General features: G+C 36.6%; 1 protein-coding gene across 3 annotated transcripts in view; it reads left to right on the plus strand.

The window, feature by feature from the left end:
* TRPM6 (transient receptor potential cation channel subfamily M member 6) overlaps positions 1-11,626 on the plus strand; it is an 80,894-nt gene extending 69,268 nt beyond the window's left edge. For all 3 annotated transcript variants that reach the window (XM_079331456.1, XM_079331457.1, XM_079331458.1), the window contains 6 exons: positions 10-296; positions 558-640; positions 1,159-1,364; positions 3,182-3,233; positions 7,532-7,638; positions 8,625-11,626. In XM_079331456.1, coding sequence (XP_079187582.1) covers positions 10-296; positions 558-640; positions 1,159-1,364; positions 3,182-3,233; positions 7,532-7,638; positions 8,625-8,746 — 857 coding nt within the window. In that variant the 3' untranslated portion in view covers positions 8,747-11,626. The remainder of the gene's footprint in view (positions 1-9; positions 297-557; positions 641-1,158; positions 1,365-3,181; positions 3,234-7,531; positions 7,639-8,624) is intronic.
* The last annotated feature ends 4,666 nt before the right edge of the window (positions 11,627-16,292 follow it).

The raw sequence follows: 16,292 nt of genomic DNA on the forward strand, positions 1-16,292 counted from the left end.
GTATTTAAGCTGGAGAGGAAGTGACAGTCTATCAGCTAGAAGAAAGTTCACCTATGAATCTTGATAAAAGCATGTCTTCCTGGTCCCAGTGTGGCACAACTGCAATGATCCAAGTCCTGTCACGGGAGGAGATGGATGGGGGTCTGCGGAGGGCCATGAAGGTCATTTGCACTTGGTCTGAGAGTGATGCATTAAAGCTGGGACAAGTATTTATTGTGAAGTCTTTCCTGCCAGAGGTGGTTCAAACTTGGCAAAAGATCTTCCACCAGAGCACAGTATTGCATCTCTGTCTGAGGGTGAGTGTAGACATGAAGGCACAGTGACTGATGTTAGAGTAGCCTGATGTTAGAGTGCTTACCTGTTAACAATTTCAACAAGGCTGACATGTTTTGATGTTATCTCTTGGAAAGAAAAAAGCATTTAAGGAAGATGTATCTCCCACTTGTAAAAAGTAGATAATCATGCTATGTGTGTGTGTTTGTTTAGTTTTTTGACAAATTCATGACACCCTTCTTCATGAGAATGAGGTGGTGCTTATAACATTATCTTTTTTTCAGGAGATTCAACAGCAAAGGGTTGCTCAGAAGCTAATCTATACCTTCAATCAAGTGAAGCCTCACACTATTCCCTATACTCCAAGGTAAATTCAGTGTCTTTAAATACTAGGTGAAAGAGTTTTCTCTTTTCCTCCTCTTTTTCTATTGTGGGTTGCAATGATAATGCAGTGGTAATGATAATATCAAAGATAGGTAATGAACTTTTAAGAGGAAAGGTAGACAGCTTTGAAGTTTGTCTTTGTAGCTACATGTAGTAGCAAAGTAAACATTCTGCTCCTTAGACTTAAGTCAGAATTGCCTTTTATTTTTTGTAATTAGCTAGAACAATTTGATGTAGCTTATTTACAGTGACTAGGGTAAATTGGATTATGTTGGTTGGTCATAAACTACACTTTCTTATCAGGTGGCTTTTTTTGAGAGTTGTCAGACCAAGAAAGTCTGTGTTCTCTCTACTCTTTGGTACCTACTGTTGCTTAAAATACTCCAGCCAAAGAAGACACGCCTTCCTTTTTGGTATACCTGCTCTGCCTCTTGCTGGTTGCAGACTATGAGGATACTCATTACCTTGCCAGCTGCTGACAGGCAGTATTTATATCTACAGGTTCCTGGAAGTTTTCCTCATCTACTGCCATTCAGCAAACCAGTGGCTGACCATCGAGAAGTACATGACTGGCGAATTTCGGAAATACAACAACAACAATGGAGATGAGATTACTCCCATCAGCTTGCTGGAAGAGATGATGCTGGCCTTCTCCCACTGGACCTATGTCTACACCCGTGGGGAGCTCCTTGTCCTGGATTTGCAAGGTGACTGCAACCATGGGATTGCTATTTGAAACCAGATGGAAAGTAATCATCTCAAAAGAGAATTTAGTACTGAGGAATGGGCCAAATTTTCACTTGGATGAGAAAATGCAAAGCTCAGGAAACCTCTGAGTATCTGTGTGATGCTGATAAATGAGAACCCACAGAAACAGTCTAGGCTCTGTAGGTGAAATGGGAAAATAATATTGCTTCAAATGCCTGTGGGCTAAAAGACCAGTTAGATAGACTGTAGGAACATTTCATCCAGTTCTAAAAAAGCCACTCCATAGATAAGATATTTTTATTTTTCATAAGATATATAAATAATACAGAGATTCAATGTACGCATGTATATGTGCACACTTTATGTGTATGTAAATCTGTCAAAAATGTATGAACTATCTTCATTTTTTATTGTTCATATTAATAAATCTGTATGCAGTTTAAATAAGCTGTAAGCCTGAATGCTATTCACAAAGCCTAGTGACTCCTTCAAAGAGCATGTGATCATTTAACTGTACATATGTAAGTGGGAAGATGGCATATTTTGAGGAGATAAACCAGTTGACAATGTTCAGATGAACATCACCCATCCAACAGTATAAGCACTATTGCTTTTCATTTCTGTTAAGGGAAAATTCTATGGGTAGCCAGAGACTTAATATATTTATATTTTACAGCATCCAGAAGCTGTAAGTTGCAAAAAGACATACTAATTATACAAAATAAGCCTTTAATTCCATCCTTGTCTTGATTTGCTTTAGCTGTACATAAAAGGAAAAGTGATACAGAAAGAGTAAGTGTGTCTTTGCCATAGCCTATGAGAATTTGTATGAAATTTGCTTAGGTTTATTACATAACTGTCACAGTTTCAGAGCAACTATGTTGGCTCAAAAATGGATAATATAAATATCTATGAAAATCTCAGTTTTCATTATAAACAAACTGAGATCAACTCTAGTTTTGGCCTCTTGTTTGATTCTCTAATTTGGAACTGTGGAAAAGTGCAAGGTCTGCTTTCCTTGGAGTTCTACGAGGATAAATCTAGATGAAAATCTGCTATTTAATACCAGGGCCACCTCAATATACACACACACACACTCACACACACACACACACACAAACACACAGACATAATTTACCATGTTGAAATAAAAATAATTGCATATCACATGGTCATATGACTGTGGATTTTTCATTAGTGTAAAAGCACTTTGATTTTGTCAGATATGAGAAAAGGTGGTTTTCATAAAGTTCGTATCCTTTGATCATTTTGGTGAAAACTGCAACATAAGTATCAGCATTCAGGTATCATAATACAATTATTTCTTTAATATGCTTCCTTGGCCACCCAAACAGAGAAAGGAATAACATATTCAAATATTTGCACATCATGAAGCTGTGGTCTCTTGTGTTTATTTTCTTGAAAAGGATGTGTGTCTAAAAGTAGCTCTATTGCTACTGGTAAGATCTATATCTGACTAGTACCTTTACTAATAATACAATATTAGTAAAATAATATTTTGGTTGGTCACATTTTATTTAGTTGAACTTCAATATAATATTTATTGCATTTGCATATTCCTTCCATCTCTTATAAATTAACCTCAAAGCAACTGAAGTCAGAACTGTAATAAAAGCTATATTGCCAGTACTTTACCAATTTTTATACCCACAGCATTTTAATTCATAACTCATGACCACTTTTAACTACTTTATGATGTACCAAGAAAATAGTTAATTACATCTTCTGTTAAGTGCCAGATTATGAAATCATGACTACCTTCCTTGGTAACACACACAATGTTTATTTTTTGTAGGTGTTGGGGAAAATCTTACAGATCCATCTGTGATTAAACCTGAAGACAAAAAGTAAGTTTATTTGAGTTGAAATTATCATTCATTTCAGACACTGTGCTAGCAGTCTGTATTTAGAATGTTTTTCTATATTTTTTGGGGGAGGTTTTATTTTTTTTTTTTTTTCCACATGGTGCTTGGGTTAAACAACAGTATGATGCTCTTGGAGTGATTATGTCTCCTGTGTTTTGGAGGCATTTAAGTGTCCCAGCTCTCAATATGTGGTGAGAGGTCTATGAAAGGTGGAAGAGTCTGCATTGCTGTGCTGGAAACAATCTCTTCACAGATTTGTACTAAGGGTGCAAATGTGGCAGTCCAGTTTCCCCTGAGTTTTTCATTGAGTATACAGGGCCACAATGGCTTAAGAGTATGAAGAGAGGGTCCCTGGCTCTTTAACCTCTCTTGAAGCTTTTGATGTTGCATTTAAGCATGCAGCATGATTGCAGATTATATGAAGATAGTAATTTATGAGTGGAAACTTAAAATAACTGGATAGACTAGACATACAGAAATAGCACTCTGCCTTTGTGAGTCAAATTTCAGAACCAGAGCCATGTCTGCTCTCCCATTCTGTGACTCTGCTTTCAATGGTGTTTCCTGTAGTAGGAGCAGAAGCAGTGGTGTTGAATGCTGCTCTCTACAGCTCTCCTATTCTTCCTGAACCCACACACCTCTCCAGACCTGCTCTGACACCCCTGCCCCTCCCCTATCTGGTGTTCATCTTGACTGCTCAGCTCATGCCATTTGATTGAAGGGAAGTCTCATGTTTGGAAGGGAGGAACATGCAAATGTAAATAGTCTAATGCAATAAAAAGGGCTATTAACTATAGAAATATCAGATTACTTGTCTACAACTTGGAAATCCAAATTAATTTTGTAAGCAAGGTCTTAGTTCTGGGACCATTATTAATATTTCAAAACAGTAAGTAATAAATAACTGCCTTAATGTTTAATTACTACTTTAGATGTATTGTACATATAATATTTATTTTGGAAACAGCAAAGAAATGAGAGCAAAGATATGCTGAGCACTTCTCAATGACAAAGTCTTTGCCCTAAATAGGCCATAGGTTCATGACAGAACCACATAGATAGCTCAAGTTAAAGATGCAGAGAGGTCAATCATGTAGTTGTTCTCTAAATTTTAGCAAATAATTTTACTACAGGTGTTTGAAATCCTGATTTGCTACTGTTCAAATAGATTTTTTATATCAGCAGTCACATAAACAGAAACAGTTATGGCCATAAACAGTAAAGAGGCACTGGCTGAAGTAGTTCACAAGGCAAGGCAGCTTATCCTCTTTAAAATAAGGATAATATTTATCTCCATTATGACCACGAAGTTTATTTTTATTAGTGTTCTTCTCTATTGTTTTAGCTATTATACAATTTTTAAAAATTGATTTATAAAATTTGATCATACAGATCTTATTTTTAGAAGTTTTTGTTGTTTATGATTTTCAAAAGAGTCCTAGTTGAAGAGTAAGTGTTGATTAATTAATCAAAGACATCTTGATTTTCTTATATTCAGGGAAATATTCAGGGAACAGCAACCAGTGAAACAATATTATTTGATTTAGGGTTCTAAAGGAATAAGGCAGTGAAACTGTGGTGTTTTCTGTAAGCAGACACCCAATCCTAAGAAACACTTTCTAAAAGAGTAATAGGAATTACAATGTAAAAGCACTGTCGTTCCTCTAACCTTCACTTCCTCACAAAAGAAACATTTTTGATAGAGGCAAGGTTTGTTTTAAGTTTTCTTTTGTAGGTAAGATACTTAGATAAGATCAAAATCTATCTCAAAAGATACATTGAACTCATGTTCTCTTGGAAACCTGAAATAAAATAGATGGCACCTACTGATGGGCTGAAATTTTAGCTTTACTTATAATTTTATTTTTTAGCTATACTTATATTTACTTATATATTTACTTATATTTTGGTTTTTTTAAACTACATTAATTTGCTGACTCATGTCACTATCCTCTCATGTGTCATGTAAATCTTTTATTTCATGCATTCCACACTGTGTTTTGGAAAGGAGTTTGCAATGCAAAGTGTGAGCTCCAGGTCTGTGATAGTGCTTTATATCTTGGCTTTATATCCAGATCAAGACAAATATAACAGATCTGATTGGAAAGTGTGCCTAATGCTGTGACATCTCAGACAGATCCTGAGCTGATGCAAATCAGTGTAAGATCTGCATTGAATGCCTAAAGTGATAAAATGGTACAGGCATGACATCCACAAGAAGATTTCCTTTAAAACAAATGTAATTGAGGCACAGCATCAGGATTTTAACATAGTCCTTGACGATTTCTGTCCTGCCCAAAAAGTGAGAAGATTTGCCACAAAAGCAATTCTCTGGGTGCTTTTTGTAACATGTAGCACTTGGCAAGGCCACAGCAAAGCTAATGAGGGTAATGTTTTCAGGAATATTAAGACCAGATTCAGAGATGAGGAAAAGAGTGTTATGACTTTCAAACTGAAAAGAAGTGATACATTCACAGAGCATCTGTTTCCAATAGTTTGATATCATCACGGCCTGGGTTTTCCTGCTTTCATTTTGTTTGTTTGTTTGTTTGTTTGTTTGTGTGGTTTTTTTTTTTAATTGAAATGTTTCTTTCTGGTGCTGCCTACTGACAACACAGTGAAAAAAAAATTCAACAGTTTTCTCCTTCAATCTTTTCTTAATGTTAAACTAACCCCTAATTTTTACATGCTATGGTTTCTAGGCAGATGATAATTTCCAGTTTATGCTCAGATTCCTTGAAATAGTTTTCCAAATTTAAATGCAGTATTCCTCTTGAACAGTACTGGGTAGAAAGGAAAGGTTACTTCATATAAATTACAGCGAGTATATATATACATATACATATTACATATATATATATGTATAATATATGGAGAGCAGCATGAGAAAATGTCATTCTGTCTTGCTTCACTTTGCACAGAGCAATAGTTAGATTAGAGAAAGTATCAGAGTGGTTGTGTGGCCTTGAAATTAGCAAAGTCTTCCTAAATTCCTGTACCTGCTCAAGCCAATACTTAGGTACATTCTATTTCTATGGCATTTAATCAGATTCCAGGAAAGGATAGAAATGTCTATATTGTTTCATGTAATTTAAAGTACATATATGACCCTTGATTGATAATTCACTTCTTCTCTTGTTTGATGTATTAATTGCATTAAGAGATTATTAGATGAATCCTTCAGAGGATCCAGGAGACACATAATCACCAGGGTCTGCAAGAAATTGCAAAGATACTAAATTTTGTATAGCAGTTTTGGCTAATCATTGCTGTTGTCTTGTGTGAAAGGGAAGAGTTTCATGTTTGAACACTGCTTTCCTTAGAAATTATAGATAATTAAATTATAGACAGATTTGAGTGAATTAAAATATTTTTCTATAGCTTCTCTGAGCTGTAATTTATTTCAGATCTTAAAGTGTTCTGTTTTCACTCTGCATCTAATTAAAATAAAACAGTAACATTTGTAAAGTTTATTTGGAAGTGTATCTTGCGTGCTGTGTTCCACACTGTCTAGACTGTCAAATTCCTGAGAGTAAAGATGCAGCTCTACTAAAATACAGTATAGCTTTCCACCTGCCTTAAGAATCTGTTATAAATATGTGGTACTTCTAATATACATGTGGATATAGGTGGTTTCTGTTTGCAGTTTCTTTCAGAATATGCAGTACACTTCCAGAAATTGACTCCCTAGTAGCATTGATTAATTGGTCAGACAGTAGACACATGGAAATGAGCACAGGACCATGACAATACATTTCAAAACCTTACTTATCAGTGGCATAACTGTGGACTTTGGCATTTTAATTTTTTTTTCTATGCTGCATGTTTTTGTGACTAGGGTTTTGCTAGACTTTGCTTTTCTGCTTTTAACTGAAGAAAAAATAAATCCTTGTTAGCTCTGTTAGTTCTCACATGGCCACAATCTAGAACCAAACTACTTGGGAATGAGTGGTGGCTGCAGTGGAGTCACACAGATTATGGCAAATGACATCAAAATGTCACTGTGCCCAGATTTCCTCTGAGTTTTCTAGTAGGGACTGATGGGTCTGTCCTGCCTGCCTTTAGAGAAAAAGAAAAGTAGTGTGGGATATATGTAGGGAATATTTTGCTGAAACTGACAGTTTTCTCACATCTAAGAAACTTGTAATGTATATTATTAACCTTTGATTGTCTTGACAAAAAGAGCTAACTGATGTAAAAAATTTTAAAATGGCATAATCTCCCTTCCCTATAAATACTTCATTTCAGATTCATTGATTTTTAAAGAATATTTCTTTCAGATCTGGAAAGGTGATGTTTGGACCAGCAAACCTAGGAGAAGATGCAATAAGAAACTTTATTGCAAAGCATCGTTGTAATTCTTGCTGCAGAAAGCTGAAACTTCCTGGTATGCAAAGTAAAGATTAATTTTTAATCTATCTATCTCTATCTCTATCTATACCTATACCTATGCATATATCTATATATTGTATATATTAGATATTATATATATATTATATATATTATATATGTTTTATAACTTTATAAGTGTAACAAAGTAAAGGCCTTGATGTGTTATAGAGACAGGGACTGAAATCTGCTGAGCTGAAGGACTCTGGTAGGCATAGTCTTCCTGTGCAAAAGCAGACATGAGAACACTGCTCTTTTGCCTAGCATCCATGTAGGAGAGAGAGCTCATCAACCTGATGTTGGCATTCAGCATGAAAGCTTCTTCCTGTTGAATTGTTTCCCTTTCTTTGCTAAATGGGACCCCATTTTTCCATGGTCATCACTACAGATAATATCCGCAATAATTTTTAGAATAAGAAAGAGTAACAATAGAAAATTTGCAATTCATTAGAGGCAGAAAAATTCACTGGTACTTTTCTGGCACTGCTGCAGCCCCTACTTATGCTTAATTGGGTTGTCAGTTGTTCACTTTATTTTTGGTAGGATGTGCTTCTGTTTGATGTGTGGCAGATTTTAAAGACTGAAAGCCAAAATAGATTGATTTCAGTATGACTTTTCAGTCACTAATTTTTTTACTGTGCAGAAAGATGCTTTCCTTTTTTGCTTACATGGAGTAATAATTGCTGTTTGATTCTGAAACAGAAACTGAGTGTTACTGGTTTGATTATTTTTGTCTGTGACAGCTGGAGGGAGGGGAAAATCAGCTGAATTAATCTAGTCAGGGAAGGTTCATTCATATGGACTCACACCACTGAGTTCCCCAAGCCTGTCAACCCCTGGTTTTTATTTGCCTTGCTCCAGATTTTCTTCCTCCTGGAAACATCAAACAAACTGCCGTCAGTTATTGGTTGGGCACTGCTCAAGATGTTTGTGCTTTTCAAACATATACTTGGCTGCATTATTGAATGTGTTTCCTTGCCATAGATTTGAGAAGAAGTGACTACAAGTTGGAAACTGCTGGTCCAGCCTTTGGAATAGAATTGAAAACAAGCACCAGAGAACCTGATGATGCAGATGAGCCTTCTGAGAATGAGTCACAGCTGTGAAGCAGAGAACATCTGTTTTTATGCTTCAAAACCTGTCCCTCATCACTGCCAAGAATTTGTCCAAAATCACAAAATACAGGTGACTGAGTGCACATCTGTCTGCCCTGGCTAGACCCTACAGACAAGGAATGAAAAAAATTAGCTTTATTTACTCCCCTTCCATGTTCTTGTGCTGGTCTTTCTTGTAGAGATTAATGAATTGCCAGGAGCAGGTCACCCCTTGCCTGGATCAACTGTCCTGTCAATGCCTTTTTAAAAATAATGTGGGTCATGGTTCCAAATTGCATTTTATTAGGAAAATGACTGCGACACATTGATTTTCAAGTGGAAGTAGTTTTTGGTTTTTTCTGCTCTTTAGTGAATAAATTAATGTATATACATACAAATCATTAATTTTCAGTCAGAGCCCACTCAGTCCTGTGCTCAGTTTTCCTGAGCATAAAGGGCTGTTCAGGAAATTGCAGAAATACTGCTTTCTCTTTATCATTGATTTTGATGTGGAGAAAAAGCAAGAATATATGAGTAATTAATTTTTGGTTTAGAAAGTAGTCATAACAGACTGAAAAATTTTGTAGGAATTTTGTCTTCAATTCTTTTCACATACCAAGAAAAAGTTGCTCAATAAAGTGGTAAATTATGGGATCCATAGGCATCAATTTTTCTCATTTTGAGTCGATAAAGTTGGATATTCTGTCATTCTGGATATTAATACAAATATATGAATGTCATTTGATGTTTAGTACTTGCCTGTCTTTATAATATTTTAGTTCCTGAATGTTTTAAAATTGCAATTGGAAGAAAGATTTTAGAAGTCACAAAGAATCCTATGATCCATTTGGTATTTAATTTGTCAATATCAGGCTGAATGTAGGACTGCTGTCTAACAGTGGTGCAATTATATTAGATACTAACCACATTCGTTTCTCCTGATGTCCTCTGATTACAGCTGAAGTTCAGAAAACAAACAAAAAAATTCAATCTCTGCAATAGGATTTTTGTAGAGTAAAAACTGAAAAGAAGTCTTCACCAGAAGTATTTCTAAGACAACTGCTGTTCTGATGCAGGTCACAGTATTGAAGCAACTTTGTACTTTGGTGTTGAGTAAAAAAACCCTAATGTTGAAATGTCAGTCATTAGAAAACTTTATACTCTAATTAAGAAACAAATCATATTTCCACTCCAGCTGACTGTGAATTTTAAGGTGTAAGGGGGCTTTTTATTATGATCTGTGATTTATTTGATGTATTTAGTAAGTGTCTACATATCATAGGACTTGGAAGTAACATGTCCCCAGTTTTTATATTGATTATGATATTGATGTTGAAGCAATCAGCACTGCAAACAGTCACTGAAGTCATCATCTACATGTTAGCTGAGATGCCTTCAGTTTCTGGGAGCATTCAGAAGAGGTTCTAACTGTTTTTTTCTTTTTAACTTAATTTGATAGAAACCCCCATATTTTTCCCCATCAGATTATACTTTTTATTTTGCAAGATGCATAGTTCCCTTTGGCTCCTATTTTTTGGAAGGAAGTCAATACACCAGAAAACTTAGCTTGTCTGTGAAAGAGATAGTTTGATTGCATCTCTGCAGACTGATGGTGAACTTTGGTCCATGTACCTATAAAGCAATAATTCTGCTTCCTGTGGTTATAATTTTAAAATCTGACTTTAGGGAGGTATGTACTTATATGAATACAAATATACTTTGAAGTAAGATCTTTCTCTCAAGGATCTCTAACTATTTTTATGCCTTTAAATTCATTTAAGTTAAATGACACAAAAATATGTCTTTGAAGCCAAAGACAAGGTAACTCCTGCCATGATAGTGTTGTTACCCTCAAATGTTGCCATAAATTCAGAATACATATATATTATGCAAATAAAATTAATTCTAGACCAGGCTGGGCCTGAGCACCTTTCATTTCCTTACAGGTTTTAAAGGCATGCACAAATTGTTCTTCAGATGAACTTTTCTTGACAATGCTCCTGCTGCCTGCAAGAGTGGGTGGCTTCTGCATTCATAGCAATTGAGAGAATTGTGAGAATTCTTATGATGTAGAGCTAGCTCAGTGTAGATTAATCTTATTCCTTCTTGTCGGTGTCTGTCAAGGTAAATACTACATTACAGTAGTAGTGAATTTGGGGATCCTTGCAAGATACTTAGCTGTGTTAAAATGTAGTGTATTTAATTTTATAGCTATTTTATTTTGGTCAGTGTGAAATATTAAGTGGATGAAAAAAGAAAATGAGGTATTTCAAATGGTTCCACTGTATATTTTTATCCTTGCACTAATTTTTCCATGTGTGAAGACACTAAGTTGAAAAATCCAGTAATTTTGCTGGCTGATAAATAATGCCTCACCTTTCTTTTTGCATTTTTTGGGAGTGCTGACTCACATTTCACTAAACTGTAAATTTAAGCACTTGATTAAAGACATTCCTCCCTTCCCTTTTCACAATTCAGTAATAAATTATATTGAATATAATTAAAAAAAAAATATTTTGAGATTTTGGTGTCTTTCTTACTGCAAATTCTGCACATTTCTTAAATTGTCTTTTGTGTTTTAATACTGATCTTGGATTGAAGCACATACTGAACACATGAAGAAAAGAAACCCCAGCAGCTTTAATGGGGACAGCAGTAAGCCCCACTCACTAAAATTGGGGTTCATGTGAAATGAAAGATGTGGAAGTCAGGGCTTTCTCCAACTGCTTGACAACTAGAGAGGAAGAGAAATCGTTTGTCAAACCAAACCATAGCAGTTTCTGATTATTAGTTTCAATATTTGTTTATGCTGAAAAGCACAAACAGGGATTTATTTTATAATTCTGGTGGATTCAGGAAAAAAAAAAAAAAGGCCTGTTTATTTTTAAGTCAGGCAGTAAAGTTTTGAAAAAACAAAACAAAACAAAAAATCCACCAGTGTATTTATAAGCTTACTTTTTAATAGGAGCTTAAAAGAAGCTTACTTAGCAATTCAGTGGGGATTATGCACAGAAAAATGGTTTTTTGACATCTGCTGCATTGGAGATGTCGCTTGAACGTATGAAAAATATTCAAAAATTGCAAACTTTATACTCAGGAAGGCTTTTTTTTTTTTCCCCTTTTACTCACTGTTGTGGTGTATTTGAAATTATTCATTTATTGTTAGTGCAATAAAATCAAAAGGGATATTACATATGTATTTTCTAGAAATGAATTTGTATTTGTTGTGGTTTTGTCAATCTATTTAATATTATTTCTAAAGAATAAAATAACATTTTCACAATGTTTCTGTTCTTGATAAGTATAAAATGAAATAACGTTTCTGAGCACTAAGGGAAACAGGTGAAAGTAACATACAGAGAATAATGCAATTATTTTTATTTTTAATCTCAAAGCGATAAACATCTATTCTATATTTATCACATGGTCTCCAGCTCCTCTTTTGTTTGAGTACTGTAGTAGCATTAGTTTCTGTTCTAGTAGGCAATATACTTATAGAAAAATACTTCTACACCTGTCTCATAAGCCAAAATCCAATTTTACAAAAAAATAAATTCGATAATTTAATTATTAGTTGTTCAATACACTCTGGATTTATTTTTTTTAGTTCAGATGTGTACTTAATTCTTAGGAAACTTTGTAAATCCAATAACAGCTGCAGGTTTTAGAAAAATAGATATCATTGCTTTAATTTGACAGTTTCATTTTTTCGTATAATTTTAGTCCTCTGATGTGAGAAGCCTGTACAACCTCAAGTGTAAACAAGGAGCTGACCTAAATTAGTAGCACACAGTTATCGAATCTGCTACGTTCTGTATCTGTTTTTCATTCTTTGGATGCTGATGCCAGTCACTTTTTGGTGAAAAGTTGTTCCCAGAGATAAAGGATTCACCTGGACTCACCTGGTCCTTCTCATCAGCTGTGATCACACGGAGCAGCCAGTGCTTACCTTATGCTAGATCATTTGAAAATCTGTTATGCTTTTCAGCTTTCCTTTGTCATATCTTGGCTTATCCCAGAAGACAGTGTGATCTCCCAATTCATGGTAATTACTCCTGGGGAAGAAAAATTTAAAACTAAAACTAGGCAAAACCTATTTTCCTCTTTGGTATTGAAGAGTGTTTGAACTGTTGCAGTGTTCTGTCCATTTGCCTCCACGTATTGGTTCACTTTGCAGAACAGAAAACAAAACAGTGTTTTAAAATACCATGGGTACATTTAGATGTTAATATTCAGTCATGACAAAATGCTTATAAGGTTTAAGAAGAAAAATCAGAGAAAAGTTCTGCAGGAAAGAAGTAACTTTGTTGCCTAAAGGAAGTTTGATGGTGCTCTTTGTGTGGAATATTTAGGTAAATGGCTAAAACCTTTCATTTCTCGGGTTTCCATTGAAAATAATACAATTTAGGTTTGACATTTAGCAGGCAGCCCAACCTGTGCATGGCTGGCAGAAGGGAGAGGAGATGACAAAAGAGAGAGATGAGGAAGAGGAGGGGAGGCACAGACAGCATTCTCTGGCTTCTGCTGTTTTTCCTGACAGACTCTTGTCCCACAGAGATACTGCCAATGTGACCTTTTCTATGGTCTGTAGCTTGAGGCAGTAATATGTACTAAAACACATTAGACAGTGTACTCAGGGTGGCCTGGATTCAGCAGGTGTCTCACCTGATGATGGAAAAAGAGATGTTTCTCCTCAGATGACCCCTGCTATGACATTTGAAGTGTTAATATGCCCTCTGAAAACCTCTGAGCAGCAGTCAGGTCAGCAACTGATCAAGGAGAGCAGGAGAGGTGGTCACCTAGGAATGGCCATATATTCCTCTTGTTCTACTAGGTGGTTATAAGGCTGGCCTCAAGTGACCATAAGGAATTGTGGTGTGGATGAACTTCAGGTGATCTCTGTGCACTAAAGGATCCCAGGCTAGGTAGATATCAGATGACACATCTACAGGTTAACTTGTTCTGAATAGGACTCCCAATAATGTGTTGAATGAAAAGGAGGACCCTGGGCAATTTCCTGTGTGTAAAACTGGCCCCAAGCATTGACCTTAGATGACCCTAAGCAGATCACCTCGATGTTGTCCCAAGGTGAGCTCTTTCATCTAATTTGCCAACATCTTGACCTCAGATGAGGTCACCATTTGAGACTTGAAGCTCAAAAAGGAAGGCAACTGCACCTTACAATGACTCCCACAAGTTATTTAAACTCATGTTTACTTGAATTGACCTGAGCCATGACCATGAGAGTTGACCTCAGGTGATCCTGCAGTGGGAGCTCAGATGACCTCAGACAGGAGTCAAGGACTGTGATTGACCTATTGGCACCAATTGAGGGGCAGGTTGATGCCAAAGGACAAACCAAACAGTTAATTGGATTTGAAGAACTTCTGGGCATTGAGCAAAGGCTGCAATGACCTGACATGAACCCTAACAGGCTCTCTTGTTGACCTCAAATGAATCCTGACTGCTTAACTGGATACTAAACAGACTTTAAATATTTGTCCTCCTGCAAAGGAGAAGAGTGGTAACTTTAAAGGACCTCTTGAAGGTCAAGTGTACTTCCACTCTGTCAAGGTCTCTGTATGTCAGGTTGACCTCAGATAATCCTAGGCTCCAAACAAGAGCCTAGCTGGCCTCAAACAATGCCTTTTGTACACCCATGGCCCATGATGGTGCCAGACCAGGTTAACTGACCCCTCAGCTTCCCCTCAGAAGTTACTTAGACCACAAGCTGATATCAAATGACCTTCCTGAAAAGTGATCATAGATCAGTTATTTGTTTCTCATGTAACCTCTACTGACCCCAAGCAGTTACTTGGATCTCATGTTCATCTCAAACAGTATTTAGAGCCTTTAACTGTGCTACAAGTTGATTTCCAATCACCTCTTAGGTGGAAATGGGGCTGATAATTTGCCTAAGTGACCTTCTCTTGGAGGTTAAAGAGCACAGTCACCTATCTCAAACAGTGTTAAGGCCACAGAAAGAATGAATTTGTGACAGGTGCCACTTCCAGGCCTGGCAGTAGCACATCCTGATTAATGTATCCAGACAAATTTTCATCACAGTGACAAACTGTGTGAAAAATGCAACTGCTCATACCTCATCATGTCACTGATCAAGCAAAGATCATGTTTGGGACAGATTATGGGAGAGATGCCATCTGAAACCATCAACAAAGCTCCCCAAATATGCCTCTGTGGACCCTGGAACTGGGCTGTATAAATGTGGTACTGTTGTCTAGGTGTCAGGTCCTAAGGGAAGGTCAACAAAGGCTGAGAAGAAGGATGTATCACTGGCAATGGATACAAGAAAACAGAATTAACAAGTCACAAGGCATTTGTCAGAACTCCCAAGATAAGGAAGAAATAATAAAGCCAACTCAGCAATTGTGCTGAATCAACTCCAGCTGGTGAAAGGTAATTCCTGCAGGGGGATCTGCATCCACCAGCTCACAGAGCATCCACCCAAGAAACCCACTGAGTCAAGAGAAGAGAAAGGAGAAAGACTGAGCATGTGGACTAATTAGCATAAGAAACAAGGGAATAATTTAATCACTAGAAGATAGAACACCATTTAATACGAGAACTGTGTAGCTTGCCGTTAATAAGAATTGTTTGCTAAAATGTGTAAATAATGAATAGATTTGACAATCCTTGGCAGACCTTGTGTACTCAACATCCCTTCCTGCACAGAACATACCAACAGAAGACCAAACTGGGTCCCCTGCTCCAGCACTGAGAAGCTGAGGGTGAAGATGGACCAATGGGGCACTGCTGGATCCACAGGTTGGTGATTATACACTTTGCTTGCATTCTCCTTCCCTCTCTCTCCCTTTTGCTCTTTCCCCTGTTCACTTAATATTACAAAATCAGTGTTGCTAAAACAGCTTTAGGTCTAGTTTGCACCTTAATTTGAGCAAAGTCATCTCCTACTAATTGGATTATAACACCTCCAAACAGGTAAGTGGCTCTCAGTTGATGTCAATTGGCCTCAGCCTGCAAAAGCCTGAAATTACCTCTAGTGATCTGAATTAATCTCAGGTTCACTTCAATTGACTTCTGTGCATCACAAAAGCACTTTTAATGTCAAATGATCCCCTTGTCAATTGTTTGTATATTAAATCCACGTCAGATGATCCTGCAGAAAATATGTGGGATATTTTCAAGTGGAATTGATAATCAGGTGCACCTCAGACTACCCCAGTGAAATTCACTGGATTGAACTAGACCTCAGATGCTAGGCAAAGAAGTAGTAGTGATTATGGTTGACCTTACATGACTTCTTACATATATTATTGTCTCTGAGTTTGACCTGAGATGACCCCTGGTTGGGCAGTGGGAATGAGCTGACCTTCAATGACCTTTGTGCTACTAATAATATTTCTCACTGGCCTTAGATGGACCTTGTAGAGCAAATGACACCCAGGACTATTCTTGTTTTTTGACTAAAAAGTAAAACCACAGATCCTTTTTCTCACTAAAAACATCAGGTCATTTCCTGCAAAGCTGCTTCTCATCCAGCTGGCCTCCAGCCTGTACAGCTGCATGGAGTTAAGTC

This window comes from Erithacus rubecula (assembly GCF_903797595.1).
Source record: "Erithacus rubecula genome assembly, contig: SUPER_Z_unloc_4, whole genome shotgun sequence".
NCBI lineage: Eukaryota > Metazoa > Chordata > Aves > Passeriformes > Muscicapidae > Erithacus > Erithacus rubecula.